This window comes from Pan paniscus, chromosome 11 (assembly GCF_029289425.2).
Source record: "Pan paniscus chromosome 11, NHGRI_mPanPan1-v2.0_pri, whole genome shotgun sequence".
Classification (NCBI taxonomy): Eukaryota; Metazoa; Chordata; class Mammalia; order Primates; family Hominidae; genus Pan; species Pan paniscus.
The window spans coordinates 91,222,165-91,244,361 of record NC_073260.2 but is presented as its reverse complement, the minus strand read 5'-3'; the positions used below and the strand labels follow the sequence as shown (position 1 = coordinate 91,244,361).

The window sequence follows — 22,197 nt, the reverse complement described above, 5'->3', positions numbered from 1 at the left end:
TGGTCAACATGGTGAAACCCTGTCTCTACTAAAAATACAAAACTTAGCTGGGCATGGTGGCAGACGCCTGTAGTCCCAGCTACTCGGGAGGCTAAGGCAAGAGAATTGCTTGAACCTGGGAGGCAGAGGGTGCAGTGAGCCGAGATGGCGCCACCGCACTCTAGCCTAGACGATACAGCAAGACTCAGTCTCACCAAAAAAAAAATAGATGTTCCTGACTAATCCTCCATCTCATGGGGAAAACTTTAAGTATTTCACCATTAAATATGATGTCTGCAGTAAGTTATTTGAGGATACTCTATCAGATCAAGAAGCATTTATTCAACAACTGACAAACTTTCTGATTCTAGCAAAGATTGATTAAATTGAATAGCCCTGCAAAATGTTAATAATTGGAGAATTTAGGTGAAGGTTATATAGAAGTTTATGGTAATATTCTCATAACTTGTCTTTGAAATTTGTTTAAGATAAAAAGTTAGACAAATGCAGACAAAGTATAGCCCTATTTTACCTTGAAGTTTGACTTTCAGCAATTTTAATAATACCTCTTTACATATTAAGTGTGTAGAAGGTAATATGATGACTAGTAGTGCTGTCCAAATTTTCCTTGGTTTGACCCTTATGATAACTTTCTAGTGAGTGCCGTTCAAAACCCTTGCCCTTTAGGAACCGTCAGTCAGTGTTCTCAGCTGCAGAATGTAAATTAGGAGTCCTAGGTATTCAGAAATGCTATAGTGAATACACAGAAGGTCTCCAAACATGGAAATGTACTTTTGGTGGTTGAAAGACATATTGTATACTAGTTAGAGCCAGAGCTCTGGAGTCAGATTGTCTGGATTTGAATCCTGGCTTCACAAATCACTTAGCTATGAGACCTTGGGCAAGTCACATATTGTCTGTAAGCCTTAGGTTTCTTAAAAATCTAGAAATGATGACAATAACAGTATTTACCTTCCAGAGTTGTTGTGAGGATTAATACATTAAAAATGATACTCATAAAGCTCTTGGCACAAGAGCTTGGCACATAGTAGGTACTCAGTAAATGTTATTGATTAAAACTAGCTATTTTTGAAAGCCTTTTGAATTTCTCCTCAATCTTGGTGATGACATAATGACCCTTACTGGATAGAGTCTTTCATAAATACACACAAACCTAAGAGAAAAAAATGCAAATTTAAAGAAAAGTCCATCTAAAGTTATATCTATATATACACACATATATACATGCATACACCTGTGTGTATATATATGTATGTGTGTATGCATGTGTGTATATCTCTATTGTAGAAATAAAAACCTAGCAGGCCAAATTCAGCCCACAGACAGGTTTTATTGTGTTTAAATTTGAATTAGTGGCCAACTAACCAAAACATCAAAAGATCTTCCCCTAGAAATTCTCTTGAAAATTTGAAAAGTAAGCGTCTTTTGAAAAATTGGAAATCTAGCAGTGTGAACCAGATTCTTGTGGGCACTAAGCTTGTAAGTGACTCCTGGTGCAGTGTAAATGAAAATTGTACTAAGTGCTAAGCTGAAATCTAGCTTTAAAAAAATAAAATAACTTGAATGTTGGTGAGATGCCATGAGATTCAGACACTGATGGCTAGGGCACAAAGTGGCATTTCTGGAGACCACTTACTCCACATTGATCAAGAGTCTTATGTCCGCTCCATGTACCCCACAACTGGAAACATTTTCACAGCTTTTTGCACAGAGATATTAATTGCGTCGTATATAATATTGAGAAACTGAGGAACTGTTAAAGAAACCTAAATGGGAAATGATTAAAATATGGGAACATAATTAGAAGACTATGAGCCATGAAGACAGTTAAGTGTGAAAACAAAATAATAATATGAGAAATGCTAACAAGATAATGCTGGGGAGAGGCAAAGAAACAAGGTTTTTTTAATTTTTAAAATTTTTTTATTAAATAAAAATGGTATATATTTATGGTAATACAGCATGATGTGTATGTATACATTGTGGAATGGCTAAATCAAGCTAATTAGCATATGCATTACCTCACATTCTTATTTTTGGGGGGGTGAGACAATTTTGAATATAATAATGGCGGCTACTTAAAATTATAGAGAAAGGCTGGGCGCAGTGGCTCACACCCGTAATCCCAGCACTTTGGGAGGTCGAGGCGGGTGGATCACCTGAGGTCAGGAGTTCAAGACCAGCCTGGCCAACATGGTGAAACCCCATCTCTACTAAAGATACAAAAATTAGCTGGGCATGGTTGCGGGCGCCTGTAATCCCAGCTACTCGGGAGGCTGAGGCAGGAGAATCACTTGAATCCAGGAGGTGGAGGTTGCAGTGAACCAAGATCATGCCATTGTACTCCAGCCTGGGCGACAAGAGCAGCCTGGGCGACAAGAGCAAGACTCCATCTCCAAAAATATATATATATACACATAGAGAGAAACGTTATAGTGAAAAAAGGGGCCCGTTACAGCGGCTCATCCCCATAATCCCAGCATTTGGGTGGCTGAGGCCAGCGGATCACTTGAGCTCAGGAGTTCAAGACCAGCCTGGGCGACATAGCAAAACCCTGTCTCTACAAAAAATACAAAAATTAGCCGGGCATGGTGGCACACTTGTAGTGCCAGCTACTGGAGAGGTTGAGGTAGGAGGATGGCTTAAGCCCAGGAGGTGGAAGTTACAGTGAGCTGAGATCATGCCACTGCACTCCAGCCTGGGCAACAAGAGCCAGACCCAGCCTCAAAAAAAAAAAAAACAATTAGAAAAAGGGAACACTTACACACTCTTGGTGGGATTGTAAATTAGTACAGCCACTATGGAAAACAGTATGGAATTTCCTCACATTAAAAATAGAACTACCATATGATCCAGCAATCCTATTACTTGGTATCTCTACAGAGGAAATAAAATCTATAGCGATACCTGTACTCTCATATTTGTTGCAGCACTATTTACAATAGCCAAGATATGAAATCAACTGAAGTGGCCAACATGGCTGAATGGATAAAGAAAATGGGGTATATATACAGAATGAAATACTATTCGGCCATAAAAAAAATGAAACCCTGTCATTTGCAACAACATGGTTGGACCTGGAGGACATCATGTTAAGTGAAATAAGCCAGACACAGAAAGACACCACACGATCTCACTCATATGTAGAATATTTAAAAAATAACATAGAAGCAGAGAGTAGACCAGTGTTGTCTGGCTGAGAAGAGGGACAGGGTGGAAAGGGGAGGATGGGGAGAGGTTGGTCAGTGGATATAAAGTTACAAATAGATGGTAGTAATAAGTTCCTGTGGTTTTTTTTTTTTTTTTTTTTTTGAGAAGGAGTTCTGCTCTTGTTGCCCAGGCTGTAGTGCAATGGCGCTATCTCAGCTCACTGCAAGCTCTGCCTCCCGGGTTCAAGCGATTCTCCTGCCCCAGCCTCCTGAGTAGCTGGGATTACAGGCATGCACAACCACACCTGACTAATTTTTGTGTTTTTAGTAGAGACGAGGTTTCTCCATGTTGGTCAGGCTGGTCTCGAGCTCCCGGCTTCAGGTGATCCGCCCGCCTCGGCCTCCCAAAGTGCTGGGATTACAGGCGTGAGCCACCGTACCCAGCCTAAGTTCTCGTGTTCTATGGCACACTGGGGTGATGATGGTTAACGGTAAGGTGTAGTATTTTACAAAATAGCTAGAAAAGAGGCTTCTGTGTATTCTCACCACAGTGAAATAATAAGGGCATCAGGTGATGGATATGCCTAATACACTGATTTGGTCATTATACAACATAGTATATATGTACCGAGACATCAAACTGTGCTTCATAAATATGAAGCAATGACAATGGGTCAATAAAAATAAAATAATAAAGAAATTTATTATTATTATTATTATTATTATTATTTTTAGACAGAGTCTCACTGTGTCGCCCAGGCTGGAGTGTAGTGGCACAATCTCGGTTCACTGCAACCTCTTTCTCCTGAGTTCAAGTGATTCTCATGCCTCAGCCTCCTAGCAGCTAGGATTACAGGCACGTGCTACCACACCCGGCTAATTTTTGTATTTTTAGTAGAGACAGGGTTTCACCATATTGGCCAGGCTGGTCTCGAACTCCTGGCCTCAAGTGATCCATCTACCTTGGCCTCCCAGAGTCCTAGGATTACAGGTGTGAGCCACCGCACCCAGCCAAGAAATGTATAAAAATGAAGTGTATATGTTAATGGAATTCTTTACTTTTCAGATTTCTATATTAATTTTAACATTTGTATGTCTATTTTATGTACCTTATCTTTAAACAAAGCCTCAGAGAAAGTCATCCCCCATTGACCATTCTCAGTGATCCCACACCCCCAAACTCCTCTTCCCCAAATAATCTAAGTCCCCAGTGTTCAGCCTATGACTTACTCAGATCCTTATAGATCTGTTTTATTTTCTTTTATGAAGACAATACCACCTCATGTCCCAAATTGTTGTTATTCTCTCCTTAATAATCCAGTTTACCAAAATAGAGATAAATAATGTGTAAAGAATTTAGGATATAGTAGGCACTCGGGGTTACTGTAAGATAGTTTCCCTCCCACTCCTTTTATTTGCATACCTCTCTCTCTCTTTCAGGAGATTAGCAGAGGCATTTCATATCAGTGAGGATTCTGATCCTTTCAATATACGTTCTTCAGGGTCAAAATTCAGTGATAGTTTGAAAGAAGATGCCAGGTATGTAACTTGTTACCTGCTTTCTTAATTGTGGCTTGTCAGGGTGTTTGGTCTTTTGAGATGTCATAACTAATATGTACTCCTCCTGTGATTAAGCCAGTTCAAGTTTGTTTGTTTATCTATTGTAAGAGATTATGTGCTGTTTAATAAATATCCTTCTCTTGGTTTCTCGAAACTGTCCCCTTAAAGAACTGAACTTGGGGTAGGGTTGAGATAAGAGTTTGGGTGGGGTGGTGGTAAGAGTTGGGGCCTCCCAAGGGCTGGACTAGACTAAATTGGAGGATCTCTGGGCTTCATTCCACTTCTGTCCACCCCAGTCTCACATTCACATGCGTTCTCAGTTGGAGCTATAACAGCTCTTATTTTTCTCCTGGAGTCCCTGGCCCTTCAGTGGCTACTTCTCCTTTCATCTTCTCATTTCTTATATTTTTCTCTTTTGTTCTTCCGTCAGTCATCCTTCTGTTTTCTGACAATTCCTGATCTCTGCAGTTTTTCTGCCAGCATTGTCTATTGTCTCCACTTTACAGGGAGAGGATGGGTGAAAGGGGTTCTCAGAAGGGCAGGGACAGACAAAATTAACTGGTGATTTCTCATTTCAGGAAGGACTTAAAGTTTGTCAGTGACGTTGAGAAGGAAATGGAAACCCTCGTGGAGGCCGTGAATAAGGTTGAAGTCGAAACATCCCACTGGACATTTCTCTAAGGCCAGCTTGATGAAAAAAAAAAAAGCAATCAAGTCCTGGAAACACTTTCAACCTAGAGTAGTTGTAGGAAAAAGTCACAACTTCTTTGAGGATCCTTATCTTTCTCAAAACACAGCCATTATAACATCTGTGGAAGCCTGTCCTGGTTCAGGACAGTTGACTGCAGAAAAGATCTACAGTCTGCTGGGCACGGTGTCTCATGCCTGTAATGCCAGCACTTTGGGAGGCCAAGGCAGGCAGATCACTTGAGGTCAGGAGTTCTAGATCAGCTTGGCCAACATGACGAAACCCTGTCTCTACTAAAAATATAAAAATTAGCTGGGTGTGGTGGCGGGCACCTGTTATTCCGGCTACTTGCAAGGCTTAGGCAGGAGAATTCCTTGAACCCGGGAGGCAGAGGTTGCTGTGAGCTGAGATTCTGCCACTGCACTCCAGCCTGGGCAACAAGAGTGAAACTCTGTCTCAAAAAGAAAGAAAGAAAGAAAGAAAGAAAGAAAGCTCTGCAGTCAGCTGTAAGTAAATGCCAGGCACGGTGGCTCACACCTGTAATCCCAGCGCTTTGGGAGGCTGAGGCAGCAGGCGGATCACTTGAGTCCAGGAGTTCGCGACCAGCCTGGGCAACGTGGCAAAACCCTGTCTCTACAAAAAATAAAAAATTAGCCAGGTGTGGTGGTGCACACCCGTAATCCCGGCTACTCAGGGGGCTGAGGCAGGAGGATTGCTTAAGCCCAGGAGGTCAAGCCTGCAGTAAGCTGAGGTTGAGTCACTGTACTCCAGCTTGGATCTCCAGCTTGAGATCCTGTCTCAAAAAAAAAGAAAGAAAAAGAAAATAAAAATGCTGGCCAAGTGCCTAAGAATGGATGAAGAAACTCTGGGTGAGGGGGCTCAATAGTGATAGTTGAGTGACTGTGTGGGACACTTAGGAAGACACTCTAGCCCCTCAGATCTTTGAAGGGCTATTGTATGCTAGGAAAGCCCACTGTTCTTTATAATTCCAAAGGCAGGAATGTCCCCTTTGGGAAGGATGAAAGTTGTATGACTACAGCTGGAGAGCAGTGGGATAGACTCCTTCAGAAGAGGGAGACCCCTGTCCTGGAGGCGGCCAGGGATGTCATGGAGGTAGCTTTAAGTGGAAAAGTCTTGAGTTTAGTCAGAAGCCCCCAGCGCTGCATTGGCTTCCTCCCCCTTCCATCAGGGGGGACGGTGAGTAAGGACAAGATGGTTGCTTTAGCCCCTGTATCTAATGCTGGTGGTTTTCCTTCCCAGTCTCCTTACCCTCTTCCCATTCTCCTTACCCTCTTCCCATTCCCCTCCTTTCCTCCCTTCTGTTACCACTTCCCAGCAGAATATTAACATGAAGGAGAAAATGGAATGCATTATTCCTCTCCTAATTAAGAAACCCAAACAGTTGTGTTTCTCTGCTTGTGTGTCTGTATCTGAATACTCACAATTTTTAAAGTAGAACATACTTTTAAAGGAAATAATATTTTCTTGTTTTGTAAGTCTTTATTTAGTCATTTTTGGGGAATATCACCCACTCCCCAGTTATGGAACCCATCAGGAAGAACCATTATGCTGTCTACCTAAGTCGCAGTTCACTTACCCTTTGTCCCTAACCCTGTCCAGCTGCGACTGTTGTGGCTCACAGAGTAGGTGAAAGAAGTGCATCAGTGCCCATCTTCCCAAACCCCTCCAAGCTTGCTTGGCAGTTAGTAAAATGCTCTATGCTGTGGGCCTCTAAAATCACCTCTTATTGATCCCTGCAATTCTTGTGTGGTAAGATTAGTTGTAAGCATTTTGTTTTCAGAATGATATGATCAATCAGTCATCTTTTCCCTCAATACAGGGAAAGAATAGTAAGAAAAGCCACAGCTTCCCTCCCATGAACAGAGATCACCGCCGGATCATCCATGACCTGGCCCAAGTTTATGGCCTGGAGAGCGTGAGCTACGACAGTGAACCGAAGCGCAATGTGGTGGTCACTGCCATCAGGTAGGTCAATCCCGCCGTCAGAGGAAGAACTCCTAAGCAGGGCAAACTGGACCCAAGAAGCAGGGTCTGTCAATACTTGTCTTTCTTACTACCACTCTCCCTCTTGGAAAAGTAGAAGGAAAATCTGCTTCTCTGGCACTTCCCAGATAATCTAAAGGCCTGAGCCAAAGAGCAAAACCTATGCCTCGACCCACAGGGCAGATGCACTCAAAATGCACAAGTGTCACATCTGCCTACAGTCATAGCAGATGCTGGAAGCAGCATTTCTTCAGGCAAGGGGGCCTGCCCATCATATCTGCTCTTTTCTCCTTCTGTCTCCTGTTCCTCTGTCTGTCCTCTCCTTGGCTCTGTCCTCTTGGCATGGGGAAAACAGAAAGAATGCTGGACTCTGGTTCGAGGCATCCCCTGTGAATGGTATTTTTGCCATCAGAGGAAACTGAAGCAATAATGTGACCAGGAGGGGACAGGGAGGACCTAGGATCACTCTCAGAACCTGGGAATAGGAAGAACTTGTCAGTGAAGAAAACAAGTCTGACATGAAGCAAGCCACGGGCCTGGCATAGGTGGGTGGAAGGGACAGGGGGTTAAATGCAGGTGGCCATGTCTGAGAGCAGACAGTTCATACCAGAGAGTGCTCAGTAGTGTCATAGTGCCAAAATCAAGGGCTGAGTTTCTAGCTTTCTGTCCATCTCCACAAACAATTCTCACTTTTCAATGCTTGGTGTTTTGACTTTTATCAGGGGGAAGTCCGTTTGTCCTCCTACCACGCTGACAGGTGTGCTTGAAAGGGAAATGCAGGCACGGCCTCCACCACCGATTCCTCATCACAGACATCAGTCAGACAAGTAAGATTCTCCAGCTGCTTTCCAAGGGGACCTGTCTGTCCAGAAAAGCTAGCAGGGGCTGAATTGTCCTGAGCTGCACCAGCCATTGGTGGCCTCCTCAGGCCTGGCCTTGGGGTACCATGTTCAAATATGTAATGTTTAGTTAGGGTATCAGACACGTTTGTTCCCACCAGAGGGGTCCTAAGTTTGTTGTTTGTAGTGCTTGATTCCAGAGAGAGCAGTCACTGGACATAATTTCCATGGTGTAGATGGTGACACTGGGAAGTGGATTCAGTCTGTCATACCAGATAGTTTAAGACTGAAACATCGTGTAGTTAGGAATAGTTACTCTGGGCCTGGCGCGGTGGCTCACGCCTGTAATCCCAGCACTTTGGGAGGCCAAGGCGGGTGGATCACTTGAGGTCAGGAGTTCGAGACCAGCCTGGTCAACAAGGTGAAAACCCATCTCTACTAAAAATATAAAAAAGTAGCCGGGTGTGGTGGCGGGCACCTGTAAACACAGCTACTTGGGAGACTGAGGCAAGAGAATCACTTGAACCTGGGAGGCAGAGGTTGCAGTGAGCCGAGATCGCACCACTGCACTCCACCCTGGGCGACAGAGAGACAGACTCCATCTCAAAAAAAAAGAATAGTTACTCTGAAGATGCAAGTGGGTGTGGGGGTGAGAATTGCCGGTGACGGGGGTGGATAGTACTTTCTTGTTTTGCTCTGTCTGCTTCTATATGGTTTGAATAATTTTTATAACAAACATATTCATGATTTAAAGAGAAAAGAAAACCAAGTTGGCAAGGGGCAAGTCTGCCAGATGTTTTCTCAGACAGGAGCAGGGAAGGAGCTCTGAGAGTTGCGTGACTGTTGGGCTTTATTTGGAGAAACCAGAATTGTGGCCTGAAACCAACTTTAGAGCACTTGGTCATAGCCCCAGTTGTCCCAGTTGTTTGTCACTTGTCAGGGAGAGGAAGGGAAGGCAGGATGGTGCTCCTTCTCTGCTGCCCTAGTGTAACCAAGGCAGTGTGGCTAAAAGTTACTTCAAAGCCCAGAAGGAGAGGGGTGCCTACTCCTGTTCTGGCTTTCCACAGACAAGTCCTAGCAGTACCTCCTCTGTGATTCCTGCACAAAACCTCTGAAGGGTGGTTACGGCAGTTCACAAGGTCACCATGAAGGTCACAGCACTTAGTATTCCTGTGGGACTGGACAAGAAGACAGCTAGGTGTTGCCCATTGAGCTCAGACTCAGCCAAGAGCGTCCTGGTCCCCAGGACCAGCCCCTCTCCACTCCCGGGAGCCAGGTGTCCTAGGTTCTGGTCAGCACAGTCTGCAAATCCATATGGGCGGTCACTTTGGAAACATGAGGGGTTTTCTCAGAAACTGCCGGAGTCGGGTCCAGTCCTGCTTAGACACAACCATGTGGAGTTATTGGCCCGTTTATCCCATGCTATCTTTTTTATTTTTTTCTTTTTTTTTTGAGACGGAGTCTCGCTCTGCCGCCCAGGCTGGAGTGCAGTGGCGCGATCTCGGCTCACTGCAAGCTCCGCCTCCCGGGTTCATGCCATTCTCCTGCCTCAGCCTCCTGAGTAGCTGGGACTACAGGCGCCTGCCACCGCGCCCGGCTAATTTTTTGTATTTTTAGTAGAAACGGGGTTTCACCATGTGTTAGGATGGTCTCAATCTCCTGACCTCGTGATCCGTCCGCCTCGGCCTCCCAAAGTGCTGAGATTACAGGCGTGAGCCACCGCACCTGGCCATCCCATGCTATCTTTTTAAAAACCCTTGGCTTGCTTTATTTTTGTATAAAACTCTATTATGGAAATGTTTTAGAGTAGAGAGAATAGTATTACTATCATAAATGCCCATGTGCCCATTACCAAATTTCAAAATCACCAGCTCATGTTTGTCCCACTATCAAAACTTTACAAGTGAGATGCTCGCTTGGCTTAAGCTGTTAACTGAGCATTCATTGAACTGTGAAGGCAGAGTAAAATCATCATCATATATGAAATCCTGTAAATAGATTGTGAAAGGTTACCTCTAAACTGTAAAGTGTAAATAGAGAATTTGTTATCTCACAGAATAAAATTCCCCATGTAATATGTAAATCTAGAAGGAAACACAAAAGTTAAAAAAATTGTTCACAAAGGGCAGAAGGAAAAAAAATAAGACTAAAATAAAAATAAAATAAAATAAATGTTTAAGCTTCACAAATGGTAAATCAGCTGATCCTTAACTTTCTGAAGTCCTGTATCTGTTTCCCCCAAAGAAGAAAAGACTGATCATTCTTTGTTTGTTTTTCAGGAATCCTGGGAGCAGTAATTTACAGAAAATAACCAAGGAGCCAATAATTGACTATTTTGACGTCCAGGACTAAGAAGATCATGATGCACTTAGATAAAAGAATGATTAGGTGTAGTGGAGACTTATTTGCCAGCAGATAAATCATGCCCGTTCCCCTCTGCCTGGCAGAATCACAGTCTCACATACTGTCTTGTACTGACACATCCAAAGCATGAGTGTGTCAGAAATCCCTTGTCTATTCCTGTCTGTATAAAGTGTTTCATTATGACCAGATCTCTGATTGTATGGTCACTAGGTATGCAATCACGCATTCAAAGAGGCTCTTTACACCATCACTGTGATTGCTCTGAGAGTTGGGGGACTATTGGGCTTTATTTGGACAAACCAAACTTTAAGCCTGAAACCAACTTTATGCCACTGAGTCATAGCCTCAGTTGTCCCAGTTATTTGTCCTCCTGAAAATGCCTGAAACATCAGACAGACATTGCTTGCTTTACCCAAACTGATCAAAATCTTTAGGAGCACAAATGAATTTTTTAGTCTGAAATACCAAATAATGAATTGGTATACCATATCTGGAATCACACACGTTATCTTAAACCCAGCCATCATACCTAAGTCTTTTGCCAAAACCTCTCATAGGTATATCTAGCTGAACTTATTTTGGCATTTCCCAATGTGATCAGTTCTAGACCTAGAAGGGGGTCAGGCTGCTTTACAGAATTCTATTTCCTTAAGTCCCTGGCACTTCTCATACCACATCACTGAACCTGTTCAGTAACAGTCAGTTTGGCCGTCCCCCATGATGGTAGGAAATATAGAGAGCAAGTTCTTCTGCCAGGGTCACACTGTGGTCTCTGAACTGACCAGTATATCGCTAACTCCTCTTTGATAGAGAAAGAGTCTCAAATGGACAACTGTCCTGTGTTGCTTTCCCTAGGCCTTCAGCAGCCATATTGGCTCTCCCTGCCTCTGACCTCTGGACTCTGTTTGAATATTCCAAGTAGTATATGGACAGTCCGGGGCTTATGCCCAGCAGCCCACTGGAGGCATTCTTCAGGCTCCTTTAAGGCAGGTGCATTGATAGTTCCATTAGTGTGACCCTTGCATTGGCACCCCTCCAGTCTGGAGGCCAGGCTTCCAGCAACTTCCTTCTGCCCTAGAGCAAGCCACGAGCCCCAGAGCAGTAGCAGGAGACTTGAAAAGTAGAGTGACAAAAACAAGCACTTAATTAAATTATAAAATTTAACTTTATAGGGCTGCCTTTTGGTGTTTTCATTTTTTTATTTCTTTTCATTTTTTTTCCTCAATCCTCCTCCTCCTGTAGCAGGGCTGTCCTTTGGTCCTTACCCAGTCTGCTTCAAAAGGGATCAGGTACAGCAGCAGGAACAGGTGACTGGAGGGAAGTGACACAAAACAAAACCACCTCTCTCTGGACCCATGTAGTGCAGGTCAGTGGCCCCACACACAACAGGAAGCCCATGAGCATCTGTTACCTCTTTCAAGCAGTGGGTTCAGTGGGTGAACAGTACGTGTGAGAGTATCTCAGAATCAGCAAAAGGCAGGAGACCTGACTTCAGATTCTAGCTGTGCCACATAATTTGCCGCTTGATGCAATGAAAGTTTCACTGACCTCATTAGGGTTATGAAGATTAAAGGAGTAATACACGTGGAGGTACCTGATCCTCAAAGTTCATAAAAATGATACTTAGTATCTAGAAAATATGTACACATCTTCCTCCATAATACTAGCCAAGTAGAAGGTGTGGAATGCTAACCAGGCCTCTTCTGGTGAATATTTGCATGCCTACCCTGTGCCAGCCTTGTGCCAGGGCTGTGGGAAGCAGATGCAGCCTGGTTTCGTACATTTAGTAATCCAGGGAGGACACACGTGAACAGATGTTCTCAGTGGAATTGGCTAGTCTGCCACCAACAGGTCGTTAATCGGTTATTAAAAGCTGAAGAGTCCTAAGAGGAATATTTTGTGAAGTTGCGGTAGAAATGGGTTAGCTCTGGGGGTCAGAGCAGGACACGTGTGGGAAAGTGAAATGGGAGGAAGCATTTGAGCTGAGGCTTGAGATGGTAGGCTGCCATTTGGAGGAGGAAAGAGGCCCATGCCGAGAGAAGGTAAACAGCAGGAGACAGGGCTGGGGGAATGGTTGAGTAAGGGTTGTCCAGAGCAGGCAGACAACTAGGGGCACGGGTGATGAGGCTGGAGAGGTGGACAGGGGTCAGCTCGTGGAGAGCCACAGGGAGTGACAAGAATTCTAAGCAGAGTGGCATGGCCAGATTTAGGATCTAGACCAGGATTCAGCAAATGTTTTGTGAAAAAAGATCAGATAGTAAATATTGTAGACTGTGAGACTTATAGTTTCTGTTGCAGCTATCCAACTCTGCCATCGTAGTGTGAAAGCAGCCGTAGACAATATGCAAATGAAAAGAGTAAGGCTCTGTTCTAATGCTTTATTTGTGCACACTGAAATAATTTCATATGATTTTTATGTCACAAAATATTCTTTTGACTTTTTTCCCCAACGATTTATAAACATAAAAACCATTCTTAGCTCATGAGTTGTGCAAAAACAGGCAGCAGGCTAGATTTGACCAGGGACTTTATTTTACCCACCCTGTTCTGGAGCAGTCCCTCAGGCAGAAGAGTATAGAAGGGATTGGAGGGCTACTTGGAGGCAGGAAGCTCAGCCAGGAAGCTGCAGAAGTGATCCGGGTGAGAGAAAATGAGGGTGATGGGGGTTGGCACTGCAAAGAGGGAAGAGATTCAGTTCAGGGAGGTAGGATTGGATGCCAGAGGTTAGCGGGAGAACTAGCCCCCCTCATATCACCAAGGGGAGACCCCCGGTCTCCTCAGCAAGGGGAAGCTGCTGCTTGTAGCTTTGGTGGATTCCTCACTGAGCAGTGGCACTGGACAAGAGTGTACAGGAGCATGAGCTAGACGGGAAGACCCCTGTGCCTCCACCACCCCATGCATGGAGGGAGGGCACCAGGACCCCAAGCTGTTGCTCCCTGAGAATCAGGTGGTAACTTCTCTCCCTGCTCCCATACTCTCTTTCAGCAGGAGAGTTTTTATGGGCTAGAGCTTTCCAGCGACCAAATTCTTCTCTCTGAAATTCCCTCTGGCTTGTTTGGCAGGGCCGGCTGCTCTCAATAGTGTTACCTGCCTGGCATGCAATAGTGGGTGTGTGCGGGACTGTGGAGATGAGAGCAGGCCCTCCTAATTGCAGGTCTGTTGGCCACAGCCCTAGATCCTGTCTTGGAGAGGCCAGAGAAGGTGGCAGGGGAGGAGGAGGAGGAGGAGGAGTGTCAGTCTTGAGGGAGGGGGAAGGGCAAAGACTCGCTCACTGAGTCCTATAGATTAAGGTTTGGGGGAGAATCCCTCCTGTGTAGTGCTGGCCTTCCTTCTTTATGCCTGAAAGCCTGGAGACCTTGTTCCCTAAGGAGAACCTGCTGATGTGCCTTCTCTTCTAAAATCGGGGAGGGACGGCCAGGCCAGCTCCTTCACCATGGCAGACCTGCCTTCCTCATTAGCCTTCCTCACACACAAATATTGGAAAGTTCAGCCTCCCTAACTTCCCACATGGCCTCAACACAGATGTCCCGTACCATCTCCCATGGCTCAAGGATAGCCAGGGGCTTCTCTAGGTCATGTCAGTCCTTCAGCCTACAAAGGCCAAGCCCAGAAGGAACAGGTTCCCTGGGGTCACACTGCCACACTAGAAACATCCTGTACCAGGAGGGAGCTGAGTCCTCAGGACAAGGGGAGCTGTTTTTCTTCCTGGCTTCCCCAAACACAGCTCAGTGGGAGTCCTTGCCAGCGTCCCAGGCTCCCCTCAGCCCAGGCTTTGCAAGGTCATTCTTCATAATGCACAGCCTTCTGGGAGAGCTGTCTGCAGAGAATCCAGCTGGACAGCTAGGATGTCTGTGTTGCTGCCTCAGCTCACTCTGTCCCTGGGCAGTTTGGGCATCAGTTTCTGCATCTGTCAGGTGAGATAATGGTTCCTGATCATGTGCTTCCCAGAGCCGTCCTGAGGGTGATGGGTAGACAATGAGGGTCAGAGATCAGGAGAGTCTCCCAGTGCCACATGGCATCTCAGCACAGTCAAACCTCTGGAGCCCATACCTGGTACAGTTCTCAGAGAATAGCTCTTGGGGAAGAGGGAAAGGAACAGAGCCGTAGTCAAGCTGCTTAGACAAGGGCCAAGGTTTTGGTCACCCCCACTGACACTCCCCTCACTAGCTTCAAGCTTGACACATCAGTGAGGGAGTTGAAAGTCCTCATCTGCTCACATTTTCCCAAGAACCTTTGTTAACAGTACGTAATGGCTATTGAGCACTTAATATGTGCTGAGCACCACAGCCATCTCTTACTCCTCAAAGCCCCATGAAACCAGCATGGTGGCACACATCTCAGCTACTCAAGAGGCTGAGGCAGGAGAATCGCTTGAACCCAGAAGTTGTGCGAGCCCAGGAGGCTACAGTGAGCCACGTTTGTACCACTGCACTGCAACCTGGACGACAGAGCAGGACCCTGCCTCCAAAAAAACAAAGGCCAGGTGCAGTAGTTCAGACCTGTAATCCCAACACTTTGGGAAGCTGAGGCAGGAGGGAATCACTGGAGGCCAGAAGTTCAAGACCAGCCTGGGCAGCAAAGTGAGACCCCGTCTCTACAAAAAATGCAAAAATTAGCCAGTTGTGGTGGCATGCACCTGTAGTCCCAACTACTCGGGAGGCTGAGGTAGGAGGATTGCTTGAGCCCAGGAGTTTGAGGCTGCAATGAGCCAAGGTTGTGTCACTGCACGCCAGCCTACACAACAGAGAGAGATGTCTCAAAAAAAAAAAAAATCCCCATGAAGTATGTATTCTTATTATCCTCATTTTACTAGAGGGGAAACTAAAGATCAGAGAAGTTAGGTCACTTGCCGAAGATCACTCAGCAAACAACCGGTGATCTGAAATTCCTCTCAGGTCTGTGACCTTGACAAGAGCTGTGTGAATTGCCCCTGAAACTGTCTTAAAACTGCCTTGGAATTGGAGCATTTGTACAGCTCCTCTTGGAGTTCCTGGGGCAGAGTGGCCCAGGTCAGTCCAAGGGGGAGGGAAGTTTACACATGTCCCAAAGCAGGAAACACCGGTTAATCCCCAACTCCTGCTCTAGAAGACAGGGCTTTTTCTCCAGTGGCCACTAGGGTGCAGTATGTATCCCTAAACCTGGAGCCTGGGGGTGGGGTGGAGGAACGCTTACACTTTGCCTCAGGAAAGCTCTCTTTATTTAAAACTCTTCAGTAGAGTTTATAACCAATATTTTCAAAATTTGTCACATTTTCATTTTTTTAATATTATTTTCTCTCTGCTAGTTGATATACACAGTATGGGCACCAGGGGAAAAAAAACCGCACACAGTTCGGAAGGAAATTCAAGGCAGAGAGGGAAAGGCTCTGAGGTGGCAGCGCGCTATACAACTTGAGGGAACAGCAAGGCCGTCAGGCTGTAGGGGAGTGATTGATGGGGGAAGTAGCAGGGCTCAGAACAGTAACAAAGGGAACCTGATAGGGTGGGCCTTTGTAGACCATGGGAAGGTTTAAGGCAAAGGAGTGAATGATGAAGCTAGCTTTTGTTGTTACTGTTGCTGTTGTTTTTGAGACTAGTCTCGCTCTGTCCCCCAGACTGGAGTGCAGTGGTGTGATCTCAGCTCACTGCAACCTCCGCCTCCTGGGTTCCAGCGATTCTCCTGTGTCAGCCTCCCGAGTAGCTCAGATTACAGGCGTGCACCACCACGCCCGGCTAGTTTTGTATTTTCAGTAGAGACGAGGTTTCACCATGTTGGCCATTCTGGTCTCAACCTCATGACCTCAGGTAATCCGCCTGCCTTGTCTTCCCAAAGTGCTGGGATTACAGGTGTGAGCCACCGCACGCAGCCCCCTAGCTCATTTTTTAAAGGGTAATGCCAGCTGCTGTACTGAGACTAGACCACAGGGCTGAGTGGGAACAAGGGAAGAGGCTGGAAGACCAGAAGGCCCCTGCTATAGTCTGAAAGAGGCAGCACTGGCTGGAACCAAGGTAACAGTGCTGTAGTGGTGAGGAGTGGCTGGATTCTGGATACATTTTGAAGATTAACACCTACAGCTTTTGCCAACAGCTGGGATGTGGGGTGTGAGAGTGAGTCAGGGATGACTTTAAAGTTTTTGGCCTGAGCAATTGGAAGACTGAGTTTGCTGTTTACTGAGATAGGAAAGCCTGTGGGAGGAGCAGGCTTGGGGATGAAAATCTGTCCAGTAGGCAGTTGTGCGTGGGAGTCTAAAGTCTGGAGGCAGGACTGGGCTGGAGATCTAATTTGGGGAGCTGTTAATGGCGCCTATAATGGTATTTAAAGGCTGGTGAAACCATGTAGGGAAGGAGGGTGAAAGAGAAGATATCCAAAGACAACTGTGCCCTGGGTACACCCTCATCCTGAAGGCAGGAAGCTGAGAACAGGGAAAGAGTTAGAGATGTCCAAAGCCAGAGACAGGGGCTGAAGCTGCAGGACTCAGTGCTACAGGAAGTCCTGTAGGGTGAGGGGCTCTAGGGTTTTCTTCCAGGTTGCCTAGGAGAGGATGAGTTTCTCTCACTTATCCTGACCTGTCTGAACCCCTTGAGAGAAGGGCCTGGCCCCAGGGCACATAGTCAGTAAAGGCCTCAGAGTGTTCAGGCTCCCAGGGCCAAAGGAGGCCATGAGCCTTGGCTACTTCCTCTCCTTTTCTTTTTTGAGACGGAGTCTTGCTCTGTCACCCAGGCTGGAGTGCAGTGGTGCAATCTCTGCTCACTGCAAGCTCCACCTCCCGGGTTCACGCCATTCTCCTGCCTCAGCCTCCCGAGTAGCTGGGACTACAGGCACCTGCCACCGCACCCATCTAATCTTTTGTATTTTTAGTAGAGATGGGGTTTCACCGTGTTAGCCAGGATGGTCTCGATCTCCTGACCTCATGATCTGCCCGCCTCGGCCTCCCAAAGTGCTGGGATTACAGGAGTGAGCCACTGCGCCCGGCCGACTTCCTCTCCTTTTCTTATCCCCCAATATGGGTGCTCTAGAGGGCTCCGCAATCTCTCCCTGGGCCACCTCGTCCACCTGCAAGCCTTCAACTGCCACTGCTGGGCTTCAGTGCTCTGTCTCCAGCCCAGATCCCTGGCTTTCCTTACATGTCCCACGAGCCTCTCCTACTCAGCATGTTCAATACCGCAGCCATCTTTCCCCCGCAAACTGTCTTCTGATGTCTCTGCCACCTACCCAGTTCCTAGACAGAGCCCTGGACAACACCTTCCACCCTTCCCACAGCCGACTCAAGGTCCATAACTTCCAGCTTCTGAATCTCTTATCTGGTCATCCTCTCTTCTCCCCCACCCTTCACCAGCTATGTCAATTCAGCTGCCTCTCCTTGCTCTCCTGCCTCCAGTCCCTCCCCTTCCAATTCAGCCTCCACACAGGGCTAAAGGGCCTCTTCTCAGGCACAAATCTGGCTCTGCCATGACTTGGCTTAACACTCTTCTCTGACTTTCTAAGAGATGAAAGTCCCCGCTGCCCATCCTGGCCCTAAGCACCTCCAGCCACTCCCTACCTTGCCTGCTCCCTGTCACGCGCATTCGTGTGAAGAGAGTCCACCAACATGCTTTGTGTGAGCAACAAGGCTGTTTATTTCACCTGGGTGCAGGCGGGCTCAGTCCGAAAAAGGAGTCAGCAAAGGGTGCTGGGATTATCTTTAGTTCTTATAGGTTTTGGGATAGGCGGTGGAGTTAGGAGCAGTGTTTTGCGGGCAAGGGGTGAATCTCACAAAGTACATTCTCAAGGGTGGGGAGAATTACAAAGAAACTTCACAAGGGTGGGGGAGATTACAAAGTACATTGATCAGTTAGGGTGGGGCAGAAACAAATCACGATGGAATGTCATCAGTTAAGGCTATTTTCACTTCTTCTGTGGATCTTCAATTGCTTCAGGCCATCTGGATGTATACATGCAGGTCACAGGGGATATGATGGCTTAGCTTGGGCTCAGAGGCCTGACACTCCTCTGCAGCCACTCTGAGCAGCCTGGGGCTCCAATCTCTGTGCCTTTGTTCCTGCCATTCCCTCTAGCTGGAGCCCTCCTAACCCCTGTCCCTGGTGAACAAGACTGCCTGGTACGGGTGAGAAGTTCCTTGAGAGCTGGGGTAGGCACTGGGTTGGGGGTCAGGGGTGGTGGGGAAAGAGGGAGTCCTTCCAGCGGGGCTCTGGAGGGCCTCTCAAATGAGGCATCCCCTCCCCACATCAGAGACTTCTGCGGGGTGAAAGGGTTGGATGGGCCCAGGAGGGCACCTTCAACTGGCCTTCCTCCGCCCAAAAACTGAGTCTCCCTTTACCCTTAGAAGTTTATCATCTCATATCCCCTGGCACAGGACCAGAGGCCAAGGCAGGGCTTGGGGAATGGCGAGGGTTGGGGAGGGCAAGAACACAGTTTTGCTAGCCCTGACGGGGCTCTTCCAGGGGCCTGTTGCAACCCCCATCTAAGGACTCTTCCTCATTGGCCAGTGAGGGTTTGGTTGGGTCCCTGGAGGACTCAAAGGATCAACCCAAAATTTGGGGCCTCATCTGTGTGAGCTTTGTATGTCTTCTCCCTCAGCCCCTGACCCAGCCTCGGAGCCTCCACCCTCGACTCACCAGGCCCTCCCACTAGGCCCACAGCATCCTCTCCAGAACCCCCACCTTGGCTCCTGACCACAGAGACAAGGAGAGACCATGAGCTCTGGTAAACTCCACCCAGCCTTGCTCTGTCACAAGGGAATGCCAGTGTCAAGAATTAAACTTGAAGCATCTCAGTTCCTCTCAGCCCCATTATCCCATTTTTGAGGTATGAAAACTGAGGCCCACAGAGGTTAAATCACTTGCCCAAAGTTCAGGGTGCACACTTGAGTGTTTTTTTTTTATCTGTAGTTTTGTTTTGTGTGTTTGTTATTTTAACTATACCTATATGTTATATATACTCATGTTTACAAAATATACTTAATACACAATTTAAAAACCAAACAAGGCTGGGTGTGGTAGCTCACGCCTGTAATCCCAGCACTTTGGGAGGCGGAGGCAGGTGGATCACCTGAGATCAGGAGTTGAAGATCAGCCTGGCCAACATGGCGAAACCCCGTCTCTACTAAAAATACAAAAATTAACCAGGCGTGGTAACGCATGCCTGTAGTCCTAGCTACTCAGGAGGCTGAGGCAGAAGATTCACTTGAACCCAGAAGGCAGAGGTTTCAGTGAGCCGAGATCGCGCCACTGCACTCCAGTCTGGGCAACAGAACAAGACTCCGTCTCAAAAAATTAAAAAATAAAATAAAATAAAAACCAAACAAAAACTAGCCAAGGTCACCTCCTTGGTTTCTGGGTGAAAGCACAGGCTTCACGGGCACATTGACAAGGGCTGTAATTCCTGCTCTCTGCCCCTTACTGAGCCAATCTCCCCAGCCTCAGTTTCCCTGTGTGTCAGATGTGCATGACGACATGCAGCTCCCTTTAGAGGGTGCTTAGTGACAGCAGCACACACACTCCCATGTGCCAGGCATCGCCCGTGTCATCCTCCCAGTGGCGCTGTGAAGTGGGAGCTATTATCTTACCTAAGGTCATACGGCTAGTGAGTGGCAGGGCCGGTATTTGGATCCGGGCGGGCTGGCTTCGTTGTCTGTGCTAAGTGCCACAGTATGAGCCCCTGCCATGTACAGGAGGGCCGGGGTCACCCTGAGTTTCACTGTTCCTACTGTAAGATCAGCACAGAGGTGGGTGTGGAGCAGCTGTGCTGTTCGGAGTGACTCCGGCCTCTTCACACTGAGGGTGCCAGCACCAGGCCAGGCCTGAGGTGGCTGCTCCCACCTCTTCCTAGGCGGCAGGACCCCATCTGAGGGAGGAAACCTAAGACTAGCCAGACCGGGGTGCTGCCAATATCCCTTGGAATCCCTGGAGCTGAATGGGAGAGCAGGCCAGGCAAGGGTAAGGGGCTCCTCTCAAAGCTGGGACTACCAGGCTGAGGACCATACATTCATCTGCAGAGCCCTGGATGGGCCTGGCCTGGGAGTGGGGCCATGATGTGAGGCTTCAAAGTGCTGTAAGAAGAGCTGGGGGGCTCCCCAGATACCAAAAGATCCAAGCCTTCTGTACATATGGGGAAACTGAGGCCCAGAGAGTGGAGGGGTCCTATCCAGGTCACACAACCAGTCCATGCTGGGACTGGGAGAATGGGAGAGGGTCCAGTGCTCCCATGGCTCATGTCCCAGCCTGGGTCCCACAGCTGCACAGATCCATCTACAGGAGGAACCATGCATATGCATGCATGTGCGTGCATGTGTGTGCATGCATGCACGTGTGTGCGTGACAGCAAAACCAAGAGCAGGGACCCACAAGGTGCTATGATGCCCACCCCACCTTATCCTAATGCCTCCCTCCCTCCCTTCCTTCCTCCCTCTCTCCTTCTTTCCTTCCGTCCTTCCTGGAGCAGGACCTGCCTTTCTCCTCCAGAGACTTCCCTCACCTCTGCCCCAACCCTTGTTTTCATCTCTCCCCAAGGCCTGGCCTCAGTCCACCCACCATCCCCCTTACTTCTCTGACATCTCCCCTTTCCTCTTTCCATTCCAGCACCATGGCCCCTCCAGCTCCCCCTCAGGGAACTGGCTGTTCCTTCAGCCTGGCATGTTCTTTCCCCAAGTGTCCACATGGCTCACTCCCTCACTCCTTCAGGTCTTTACTCAAAGTCACCTTCTCAGTGAGGCCATCTTCTCTTCACACCTCCCCACACTTTCTAGACACTGTGCCTGCTTTTTCTCCATAGCATCTATAACATGCCATATATTTTACATAGAATGCTAGCTCCATGAGGACAAGGACTTTTATCTTCCTTATGCCTGTGTCCTCAATGCTGGAATGGTGCCTGGCACGTTGGGGGCTCTCACCTGATACCTGCCAAGAGAATGGAAAGGATTGCTCTGCGACTGGTCAGGGCTCATCTGAGCCTGACGTTGGGACCAGAAACTGCAAGGTGTTAGGGGCAACAGGCCTAGTGTAAGCCTGTGGCAGAGCAGTGGACAGCAGGTGGGGGCTCTGTATGAACCCATGGCCGCCCTGCCTCCAGGGCCCCTCCCAGGGACAGGAGGATGCCAGAGGGCTGAAGTGCTCAGGGAGGGACAGAGGAGGGTAGGAACCAGAACCCTGGGCCCCGTATATGCCTCTCTAAGCTGTAACTGAGGCCTTGGGACCATGCTGCTCTGGAATGCCAACAATGAGAAAGGCTCACAGGGCCACTGAGCATGAGAGCGGGGAAGGGGCTTGTAGAAGGTTACCGAGGAAGGCTACTGTACAGCTGGGGACTTCCAGCTGTGGGCCCTTCCCTGGTCACTCCCAGCCCTGGTTCCCCTGGCTCGGCTCCTCCCACTGTGGGACGTCAGATACAGTCATCCTCCCTGGATTCCCTGTGATCTCACCAGGCTCCCACCTGTTACCCCTCCCCTCCCCCTGGCGCCCCCCCCTCCGCCTCCCAACTCCGCCATCCTCACACTACAGCTATTCCTTCTTTGTGTTTTTAGATATACCTACATACTGGCCAGGCGGGGGAGCTCACGCCTGTAATCCTAACAATTTAGGAGGCGGAAGCGGGTGGATCACCTGAGGTCAAGAGT

General features: G+C 47.6%; 1 protein-coding gene across 7 annotated transcripts in view; it reads left to right on the top strand.

The window, feature by feature from the left end:
• NFX1 (nuclear transcription factor, X-box binding 1) overlaps positions 1-11,773 on the top strand; it is an 83,058-nt gene extending 71,285 nt beyond the window's left edge. For 6 of the 7 annotated variants that reach the window (XM_063594448.1, XM_008955490.4, XM_055117323.2 and 3 more), the window contains 5 exons: positions 4,590-4,688; positions 5,288-5,354; positions 7,238-7,383; positions 8,124-8,228; positions 10,520-11,773. In XM_063594448.1, coding sequence (XP_063450518.1) covers positions 4,590-4,688; positions 5,288-5,354; positions 7,238-7,383; positions 8,124-8,228; positions 10,520-10,592 — 490 coding nt within the window. In that variant the 3' untranslated portion in view covers positions 10,593-11,773. Of the gene's footprint in view, positions 1-4,589; positions 4,689-5,287; positions 7,384-8,123; positions 8,229-10,519 lie in introns of those variants that run through there. The other variant, XM_055117324.2, reaches the window with a different exon arrangement.
• The last annotated feature ends 10,424 nt before the right edge of the window (positions 11,774-22,197 follow it).